This window comes from Carassius auratus, chromosome 14 (genome assembly GCF_003368295.1).
Source record: "Carassius auratus strain Wakin chromosome 14, ASM336829v1, whole genome shotgun sequence".
Classification (NCBI taxonomy): domain Eukaryota; kingdom Metazoa; phylum Chordata; class Actinopteri; order Cypriniformes; family Cyprinidae; genus Carassius; species Carassius auratus.
Window position 1 is genome coordinate 10873366 of NC_039256.1, and position 11615 is coordinate 10884980.

General features: G+C 42.4%; 1 protein-coding gene across 1 annotated transcript; it reads right to left on the reverse strand.

Moving 5' to 3' along the window:
• Positions 1-3885: 3885 nt before the first annotated feature.
• egr1 (early growth response 1) lies at positions 3886-7767 on the reverse strand. The gene is made up of 2 exons (XM_026279888.1): positions 7135-7767; positions 3886-6406 (listed from the first exon to the last, which is right to left on the reverse strand). The coding sequence occupies exons 1-2, from the start codon at positions 7343-7345 to the stop codon at positions 5085-5087; spliced, it is 1533 nt and encodes a 510-aa protein (XP_026135673.1). The 5' UTR covers positions 7346-7767; the 3' UTR covers positions 3886-5084.
• Between the last annotated feature and the right edge of the window lie 3848 nt (positions 7768-11615).

Consider the following 11615-nt stretch of genomic DNA (forward strand, 5'->3'; position numbering starts at 1 on the left):
GGAAATAATTTTCACAAAATACCTCGAATAATCAGGAAGCCTAATCATTTTAATAACACTGCTGTTACACCGGGGCGTGAGAGATGATCTAAAGGGTGGAAGCACATCCTCCTGCATTTCATCTGGAGAGAGGTGAGAAGATTTCCGAGTTGAAGTGCAAAGCTCCATGCCTCAACATCATCAATTCTCTCAATTCTCTCTTTCTTTAGAAAAGTCTCTCTCTGTCGCCGGCACATTAAAGTCAAGCCCTAATCACTGTGGGGACTTAGCCAATGATGTGCTTATCAAACGGCATATTTCAAAAAGGGATCTTAAAAGGCCTGAGGGCAAAGATGCAATAAGAAAGCATTTGTAGTTGGATGAAAGGGAGAAAACGACAGAGAGAAAGAGATCGAGAGAGGGAAAGAGTTGCATACGGACCTTGCATCAGAAATGGATGGAGCTTATTAGCATATGCCATTTAACTGGGCGCGAGGATCGAGGGAAAGACAATGAGAACAAGCTCTAGTGCCTTTCGTTCTTTTCTTTTTCATTTTTTCCCCTCCTCACACCCTCAAAAAAAAAAAAAAGGTCCAAAAAGAATAAGAGAACAAACACTTATTCCAACAGGCAGAGGCCTTGAAGTGGAGGCTCATGGGAGAATTGGTAAGGTGGCTTTATTGTGAGTCGACGAGTGGGGAAAGGAGCGATGCATCATCTCGCTTCCTCCGTCTCCATGGCTGTCATTCTCCAAAAAACTGAGGGAGGCCTCCGTGTCAGCCGGTCGACTTTGATATAAGCAAAAGCAACTAAGTCGCTACGAAAGCCAGCAAAGGGAAAACATTATCAACACATCCAGCGCTCTTGAAAGAGCTCTTTTCTGCTCTAAAGTTGGGTGTGAGGGGCACGTTGTCACAAAGTTGGCTTTAAACTTGTTGTGGGACGGCGCTTTGAATTCCCGCTTCCCTAAGGAGTCTTCAGATGCTGCTAGCGCTCGACTAGCACAGCCCTGTGTGATGCCTGCTGAATATGAAACTCACACCTTTCTGAAATGACCACGGATGTGGGGATTGGGGTTTGTTACCACGGATGATTCAGAGGAGATCAACGTGAAAGTTCTGCCTGTAGTGAAGAAAGAAAGAGAGAGCGAGCGATGTGCTTTAAAACATAGATCTTTATTTACGTGGATTTTATCTTACTATAGCTTGAAAGTATAGTTCATGGAAAACTGAGCATAATTATGTATTCAAGTCATACCAAACCCGCAAGAAGAAAAGTCGGCTTCAGTGATGTTGGTCGACCATTTTTTAATCTCTACCCAGAACGTAAACATTTTTGCATGAACTTCTCAGTTAACCAGCAAGACTTCCTTCCTTTCAGCAATAGTGTACAAAAAATGCTGGTTAACCATCATCTTTCTGGTTGACCAGCATTTTTTAGTCGACTGGAGCTAGACCAGCATCAAACCAGCATTACCACACTGGGGTGTGTTTCTCTACAACATCATAACTCGCTGCATAACTTCATTACCATGTTGGATATAGGAGAAATTAGCTAGTAAGTCAATTTCCAAAAAAAAGGTGTAGACACTACTTTCAGTCAGAAATAATAAACTTTGTTTTACTTACAACCTTGTGGATTGTTAGTATAGGATTGTCGTCAATGAAGTAGTAATTGATTTAAGTTTGAATTAACACTTTCCCAGTCAGCTTCTTTTTTTTAATTTTTTTTACCAAGTTACCAACCAGCTCCAGCATTTTTGACTTCATGCATTCCATTTTTTTCTTTTATTATTAACACTTGAATGTGGGCAAGTACCATTTTGAACAAAATCTGAGAAAATAGCATTTTCTTCAAAGACTACGTCCAGATCGGTTTCAGAGCGATAATATAAACATAGACTGAGCCCATCAACACCCCCAAAGCTTGCACAGTCATATACCTTTCAGTGGGTTCAACATGCCATTCAGTGATGTTAGGCAGTTTAGATTTATTTGCTGTTGAATGTTTGATGATCACATTAGCTTACGCATGTAAGCAATGCATCTATTGCTTATTTCTGCTTCTTCTTCACTTGTTTTTGGATTTGGAGATTGTGTACTATTTCAGAAAAGTTTAAGAATGTGTAAGAATGATGACTGGTTTCAGGAAAAACTACATATTTGGTGTTGGTAAGGCTGAAAATTGCGACCATAGCGGAGATCCAGCTTTTGGGGAAACACACCCCTGAATCAGCATGGAAATTGTTCTTGCTGGTCTAAACCGGTGGTTTTAGCGGGGGAGTTTTTTTTTCTCTTCTTCTTGAGACCCTCAGGAGACTGTGTGAATGTCTATTAAAGTGACCCTGCGAAATAAAAAGTGTGTATGAACAAGCGAACGGCGCTTTCTTCATTGTGGTTCATTGACATCTGATTCAGGCAACGCTGTCTCACTGAAGACATTTGTAGAGAGTCAATTTGGGATTATGAGACCAATTACCCTAATTACTTTCCTTTGTGTTGTTCTTTCCCTTCAACTCGCTCTGTCTCACGGTTGTTATTCCTCTTTTAGATGCATTCGAATCTGGTGCTGCTCCTTGGCTTCATCTTTTGGGCTGATATTGCCTCATAGTTTGGGAAAGTCCCCCTACACAAACAGGCCAATTTTTCCATCCTGGGGATGCTGACACACCCTAAAAGTCTGAGATTTTAACATATTCAGCAGAGCTTCAGTCGGTCTGACTATCAGTGTGATGAAAGAAAATCATTTAATTTGTTTCTAATCTGTTTACCAATATGGTGACATTGATATGGAGTAATAAGATAATAAACCTTTGTGGTCTTTGGCTTTTTACAATGATAAATGAAGAAAGAAATGCATAGGCATGCCACACATTTACATTTACTCCCACAACATCTGTCACATTAAATCTGTTCAACTTGTATCTTGCCCATCAAGGCAGTTTAACCGAGCAATAACAAGCTCACAAAGCACATACAGATGCCAGGATGGAAAGAAACAGAGAGCATTTTTACATCTTTTTAGTGGCAGAGAAATTAGTATGAGCAGATTATTATTATCCTTTTACTCAAGACATTGATATTGGAAGGTAAAACACACAATAGAGCAAAAGCTGCCTTACTCTTAAAAGCAACTTCGATATTGAGATTTTTTTTCCCCTGACAAACTCAATAGACACGGAAGCCCATTACAAGGGTGTCTTATTAGTGTCGACTGATTTTACAAGATTGCTATCTATGTATAATTAAGCCCCAAGCGCATCCAGTCACATTCGTACATGCTATCTTTTGATAACATATTCTCATGACGCCCAGGAGCTCTTTTGATAAGTAATAAAGAGAGACAATCTGATCTGCCGTGTCAACTCCATGATTGGCTTCTCGGTTTGCCGAACTTCTGAACAAAAGAACGCATCAGTACATATATTTTTGATGTCAAGTTTTTATTTATTAATTTTGTTAGCTCTTTTCTTTTCCTTTTTTGCTCTAGGTTATATTGCAGTTTTGATATCTTTTGTCATGGAAGACGTGACTTGTTCAACTGAAAGCTTGGATGCTTTCAAATCCAAGCAATTGTGAAACTTTACAATAGATTAAGCACACGCACTCTTTGAGGATGAAACATAGTCATTATTAATCTGAGCCACTGAAATTATACATTGCAATCAGCTACTCTGTCATTTTAATCACATAACATTTTATTTTGAATCTATGCTGTCAGGTGTATGAGAATATCTGGTAAGGATTTCAATTTGGTAACTTGAGACCAAGAACTAATGGCTTTTAATGACAATTAATAGTTTTTTAATATGCAGTGGTGTGTGTGCGCGTGTGTGTTCACTCTATAAAGCAATATTCATAGAGACTTGTTGCTAAGAGATGAAAAGCACGACAGGGATTCAACACATATATTTATATATTTAGGTTTTATTTATAGTTCTGTTCTTGAAGGATATCTTGCACACCAAATATCCCATTGGCAGTTAAGCGCATTCAATGTGTTTAGAAGCCATAAACAGTCACTTTTTCGAACAAACACAAATACAAAATGAAAATAACGACAAAATAATGGACCGCATGTAAATAACATACAAAAAAATCCCATGCCTACTCAGTAGGTAACTACAGCATTCCAACTCCTCAAGATGTAGATATGTACATTTCCGTTACAAAAATATAGTTTATAGTTTTCTTTTTTGCTTACATCCCAAAGAAATGCAGTGCCCTCAAATCCTGTCCCTTCTTTCCTTGAAATGACTTTCTGAATATAGAAAAAAGAAACGAGAAAACAAAATCCCTTACACCTTAAGGCTAGATGCAATGCATCCACACGCTGATATCTGTCAAAACATCTGCAAGGCTTCACAAAAGGCACCAAAAAAAATTGAAGATTTGTGGTTGATTCTTTTCTGATGTTTTCCCCCTCCATTTAACAGGTTCTTGTTGTCACATTTGAGAAAGACAAAGATAGTACCAGTGGATGATATTTACAAAATAAGAGAAACTAACATCACTCTTCCACATGCGTCAGAATACTTAAGTGCTTTTAGTCAAACAAGGTCAAGAACTTATCACAGCATTTTTACTACTCAATACAGAATGTATCTTATAAAATATGGCCCTGCTCAAGAATAATACAATGCAAATATTTAAATCAATTGTCACAACAATGGTACTAAAAAGTAAAAACAAAAAGGAAACATGGCACATGTACAATATACTGTAGCTTATGTATATTATTCAAACGTCTTTTGTAACTGTACACCTGTCGAACCTGAAGCCCACAGGCTTCGTTAACGTCCTTTAGTCGTTCTGTGTCGCAAGTACGTCTGTGCACGCACAGTCTGAGGGAAAACTTGCTGAAGCCTGTCGCTTTTGTTTGTAACTTTGAAAGGATCGTTTGAAAGGATAGGATTCGAAGGGAGAGAACAACACAAAAATCCCTTTTGTTTTCAAAAGTCTTTGCCGAGTCCATGACTGTTTTGTAACCGAGCCATGTGGGGAGCATGGACAGAAAAGTGCTTTTTGCAGAGGGGACTTAAAAGTCACTGATGCTTTCTGTTCCTTTGAGTCAAGCCTGGAGGTCTGGGGTGGGTGTCAAAAGTCTCAGCAGATGTCGGATGTCCGAGGGGAAAGCGTGGCTTGCATGTCGGGCAGTGGGGTGGTGACGGGAGAACTGTAGATGTTGCTGGCCACTGAGGTCGGGAAGGACGTGGCCACCTGCGTCTGGAAGGTGCTGGTCGCCGAGGGGTAAGTGGTTGCGATTGAAGGGGAGGGGTAGGAGGTGTGCACCGGTGAGGAGTAGCAGGAGTTCACTGGGGACGGGAAGGAGGAGACCGGAGAGGGGTATGAAGTGATAGGAGAGGGGTAGCTGGACACCGGCGAGGGAGCTGAGATGGATATGTTTGCAACCGAGCTCTGCACTGCAGTGCTGCCTTTCTCCACCTTCTTGTCCTTCTGCCGCAGGTGGATCTTTGTGTGGCGCTTGCGCTCGTCGCTGCGGGCGAACTTGCGGCCGCAGATCTCACAGGCGAAGGGCTTCTCGCCCGTGTGTGTGCGGATGTGGGTTGTCAGGTGGTCGCTGCGGCTGAAGTTGCGCATGCAGATCCTGCACTGGAAGGGCTTCTGGCCGGTGTGGATGCGGATGTGGCGCGTCAGCTCGTCCGAGCGTGAGAAGCGACGGTCGCAGGTCTCAACGGGGCATGCGTAGGGGCGCTCGTGTGGAGGTGTCTTGCTTGGCCGGTTGGGGTACTTGCGCATGCGACTGGGCCTGATGAGCTGAGACTGGTAGACACTCTTTAGGTCCTGAGAACCCGTTTGGGTGGCAAAGGCCTTGATTGTGGACAGCGGTGTAAGGGAGGGCTGCTGCCCCGCTTGTGTCTGGAAGGGCTTCTGGTCCGGGGCCACCAAGCTGATCTCGCTCTGCTGTTGGGGAAACAGGTAGTCGGGGATCATTGGCACAGGGAAGCTGGTGCTACAGGGCTTGCTGTTGGTGTATGACGAAGTGGGGTACTGCAGTGAGGTACCCACTGTGGTGGGGAAGTTTGGGCCAGATTCAGGGAAGATGTCTGGGCTGGCGCTGGAGTAGGTGGGAGCCGCCGAGTAGATGGGGTTAGGCTCACTCATGTGGACGGAGCAGCTCAGGCTGGCGATGGATGTGGATGACGGAGTGGAAGAGGGCATGGAAGACGAAGAAGAGGAAGAGGGGGGAGCTGTCTGAGAGGTCGAGGACGGAATGGAGGTGGGGGGCGGGTTGATGCCCACCAGCCCGCTCACCAGACTGAACAGAGGCTCAGCCCACAGACTGTTACTGCAGTTATGGGCAGGTTCGAGGGTGAAGCGGCCCGTGTAAGAGATGGGGGGCAGCCGCTGGGTGGAGTAGGTCTGATCTGCCATAGGTTTATCAATGGAGATTTCTGAAAGCGTGTCTGCAAAAGCAAGCACAAAACAGAGAGAGTGGATTAGAAACCATAGCACAGCTAGTTAGCTCTAAATTGTCTTGAGCTCATCTGAGTGCACATAAATGATCCCAAAGGTGCTTTAGTTAGGGGGTCCTGCTGGCTGTCAAGACTGTGTTTTCCCACAATCCCAGACAGAGCAGCAGGTGCTGATGGAGCGCAGGGGCACCCCCCCACCAAAAACACACACACACACACACACACACACACATACACACATTTGCCGATCTCCCTCGGAGACAAGAGCCAGCACAAGCTAAACCATCTGCATGTGCGCTTCTCTCAGCACTCTCTTTCTCATTACTGTCATCCTGATCTCTCTTTCTTCCTTGCACAGCATATAGCTAGCTATTCAATCTGCACTTTCAATGATTCAAAAATTGGATTTAAAATTAAGCTGTTCTGCAAATTCTAAATATCTCATTCATTCCAATGATTTTACTTAGTAATAACAACTTAGTATTTGCTGTCAGCTTTAGTTAAAAATGTTAAACTTTACATCAGTGCAGTTTAATTTAAATACATGTTATTATAATAACTCTTAAATGTAAAAGTTCACATTTAAGCATAAAGACACATTATTATTAACTACTGAAAACAACTGCATTTTTTGCACAACAATGCTCGCAATTCTCTGTATGAAAGCAGCATGCAGCTTGCTCACCATGCAATTAAATCAAGAGGGATTTAGTGCTTACCTCCAGCAAGGTGATCAAACTGCTCCCCGGGATCCCCAGAGCCAAAGCCTGTGCCTTCAGGTGCCGAGGCATTGAGGAATGGGGTCCCTGCAGAGTTCAGCATGATCATCTCCTCCAGCTTGGGGTAGTTATCCATGGGGGAGTGAGGGAAGCTCAGGGGGTCGGAGATCTGCAGAGCAGGCAGGAGCATCTCTGTCTTGGCTGCAGCCATCTCTCTCTGGAGTGTGCTCGGAGAGGAGAGAAGTGCGCTGGAGAGATCAGCAGCTAAACCCCTCTGGGACGACAAATGTGAAGATGCTGCGATGTCTGTCTCTCCTTTTTTCTGTTGATCTCCTCACTCTCACAGTTTGTCTTCTTGTTGTCTTCCGTCTTCTCCGTTTTTCACTGTCCAAAGATGCAGAACAAATCCACTACGCCTCAGACAAAATACGTGAGATTCAGAATGTCCCTTCTGGTCATTCCCTAAATGTCACTTTTTCAGCAAATTAGATCGCTGTTTTGTTTCTGTTGTTGTTTTGAATTGACTTGTCACATTTATTTAATGTGTTTGTTAGATATATCGCAACGTGTTGCCTATCAGTTGTCTGCACTAGTGCTGAATCGCTTGGGCTCTCTAAGCTCTTTCTCAGCTCAGAGAATCCCTACTCCTTTATATATCCTCTTGCCGTGACGTAGATGTCCATATTTGGACTGGAGGAAGCCCATATTTAGGCACTGCAGTGGAGGACACATGACGTTTGCCTAGACGAAAAAAGCAGATTGGGGAGCTTAAACATTAAGTCCGTGCATTAAATGGAGGGGAGATGCCCGTTCCTCCTCCACAGCAAATCAATGCGTCGTAAGCGCAGTGTCTCGCTGAGAGAAAGAGAAGCGCAAGTCTGCCTTTTCTCCTTAAAACTCTCGCTAACATTTCGGGTTTCCCGTCTGCGCTGTAGCAGAGCCCTGGCCGGAAAATCCTGCTCCGCCATGCCATATAAGGTCGTGACTACATAAGGCTTGATTCCGGTGGGTTTCCACTTCCATGCCCTTATTTGGAGTTTCCTGATGTCGCGCTGATCGGCGCTTGGCAGTGAAAGGGAGACTTGGGCTCTTGAAGTCCAGAGCTCCGCACAGTAACTAATGTCAGCACTATGCTGCCTCGCCCGTTCCAAGATTTACGAGAGAGAACTTTTTTCTCAACACTCCTCCGGTGCAGAAATAATAACTTATTTCAACATTAGCACAGGCGCTTCAATTCGTAACAAACTCTGTTTTTTCTATAGCTGCGCTAATTATATTTACTACAAAACAAATGCTTTACTATAACACATGCATGAAAAGCTTATTTATTCCGACGTACTGATCTCATTACGAATGCATTCCCCATACAATAACGCAGTTTTTTTCATAAGTGGAGCAGCACTAGCAAGCAGCCTTGCTCTCTGTGTTTTGTCTCGTGCAACTCGTTCATTTGTGAATTTAGACACTGTTACAGAACTAATAGCCTATCTATCATCATGACTCGTTGTAACTCTATGATTGATGTTTCAGTAATTATTCATATTATTATTAATATTATTACTACATCATTTTAATGTGTTGCTGATGCCCCCCCCAAATAAATAAATAAAACAAAATAAAATAAAATAAAAAATGATCAATTTATTTTTCAGCATTATAAATGACGTATTAAATTGATCTAATATATGTTACTCAGTTAAGTCTCTATATATGTTTTTTTTTTTTTTTTAAATAGTTTTATATTTAAGATTCGAATTGAACCCGCTTGCTTGTTTTGATGAAGAAGCGACACTTGGCTATTCCGGGCACGGCCGGCGCGCTGGCACTGATGGATGGCGGGTGCTGACAGAGGAGAGAGGAGATCTGTTTAATTGGGGGATGTCCCGGACTCGATACACAGGGATCCTCTCTGTCACTCAACGCCAGACACCCATGCAAATAAGCGCTGCAGCACGCTCTCCGGACACTGGTGGTGTACCGATGCTCCGTAAATTAAGGAGAAGAGCAGAGTGCGCCGTGGCTTTGGCACAGAGATCGATGGAACTTTGCTGACTCGATAGACTTTAGTCAGAGCAGACGCCATTTTAATTTAACGTGAACGAAAACGTGGCTGTGAGGGACAGAACAACAGTTTATTCAGTGTGTTGGACTGTTGTCTAAAACTCTCCATGTAGCCTACACACACACACACACACACACACACGCACACACACACACACACACACACACACACACACACACACACAAATAAACAGTACAGCATTTTCACCAATCATATAATGGCTGCTGAATCAGAGTTTGAGGCTACCTGTTGCAAAACTGGGGTACGGCTGATAGACTGTTGGCCTACATTAATATAACTTTTGTCACAATGTACAACAATAATGACTGTTTTTGCATTATTGTAAGAGGTAGGTGTAGATGTTAATGAAACACAATCTAATAGGTAGAAATGTAATTTAGTGTTAACTTTCGGTTTTTACTGCATCCATTCTAGCCCTTCCAGCTTCTAGGCTAAACCTGTAGTCTAATCTAAATGTAAAATGCTAACAAAAATGACACGATAGACAGGTTAAAGATCTGTGTGTGCTTATTTATGAGCTATTTTCACACAAAAGCATTTATTAAGAAGTTTCTGTGAGCCAGAAAAAGAAAGCCATTACACGTGCAGCGGGTTATTACATTTTGATGCACAAATATTTAGACATATTTTACTTTAGAATAACATGTAAAATCATGCACAGTTAGACCAGGATCTTCCAAGCCATTTTGTTTTGCAAATCAATAATGCACCACGTCTTCTAAAAATCTTCGACACATTTTGATTAATGAGCGCTTGCCATAAACTTGATGATAATGAAAGATAAAAATGATCACGAATAGGCTAAAGTATTGCACAGGTGTCTCGAAGACAGATGTAGGCGAATGTCATCCGTCTAATGATCAACAACTTTATATAACTAGCACCTCAGATCAGGAAACGGGGTGGCAGTTGGTGACTCACTTATAAGTTTAACAAGAGTATGTGGGAGGGTGTTCCCTTACTAGGGAATGGGGGTGGAAGAGATGGGACAGCCTGGGTAGCTTGTCTAACCTGATGAGTTATTGGCTCGTGTTTTTATATATATATATATATATATATATATATATATATATATATATATATATGCTCATGTGGAGGGGGTTTCTCCTTTTCCTTGTTATGAAAGGCCGGTTCTCCCCGCACCTACGCCGAAGCCCACGTCTGTGTCTGTCCTCGCTCGCTCGGTCTTTCTCCTGCTGGTTAATATTTCATTAAGATCTGCCAGAGAAAGAGAGAGAGAAAGAGAGAGAGAGAGAGAGAGAGAGAGAGAGAGAGAGAGAGCGCTTCACACCCCCACATTCAGAGGCAAATACCAGGCATCTGCTGGAATTAATCACTGGCTTTGGCTGGCAGCCCTGATGGAGATGCTCTATCTCTCTTTCTCTCTCTCCTTCGCCCACCTCTGTCAGCCCCCCCAACCTGTGCCATCTCTATCTTCAGCATAAAGGTGAGCCCGTCGGGGGTGGCCGAGGAGCAGACAGGATGACTGGCTGATATATGAGGATTTGACAGTCTATTACATGATTTAGGGAGGGTGGAGCAAAAGAGCAGTGTGTGTTATTCTGGCTTCAGGAGAAAAGTGCGTGGAGATCATGGATGTTGTAGTGGTACACGTGTTAATTAAGTAAGGGTCTGTCTTGATATAGATAAAAAACTCCTGTGAATAGTTATGGTCTTGGTATTGATCAAAGACAGTGGCATCGTGAGATATGAGAATTTAGACGCAAATTTATCTGCATTATTCCTAATGCTGTTTTTATCTTCCATTTAAGTAGTGTCTTGCTATATATAGATATATAGAAACTTAGAAGCACTTGCAATAAATATGTTTGCAAGAAGGAGATAATGTATTGATATGTCTGGCTCGATAACCTTTTAGAAGGGTTTGCTCATTCTGGGGTTCTGCCTGGTTAGGCCTTTCAACACAGCAGTGTAAATCATTATTGCTGTGAATCACTAAAGGCTTTAGTCGAAGAGTAGTTAGCGAAACATGGTTTTCAATATGGGTGTCAACTGATAAGATTGAACAAGATTATGCACTTTTATGAATTATTCCAAAAAGTGTAGCCAGCTAAATTGAAATCAGAATTGATTGTAGGTACTTTCTCAATTTACGTTGTTGATCTTGTGCATGAATCTTTAGGGGCCGTTTACACGACAATGTTTTCAGACAAAAACGAGAAAGTTTTTCATGTGTTTTGACTGTTCGTTTACATGTCAACAGCATTTTGTAGACTGAAAATGCATATTTTTCAAAACTGGATTTCAAAATGCAAGTTTTTGAAATAGACCACAGTTATCGTTTCTGTGTAAACAGCCAGTATGGTAATCTTTTAAAAATTTTGACATTATGCACATGCGTAGTACGTGTTAAATATGTAGTACAGAGCCCCGTACA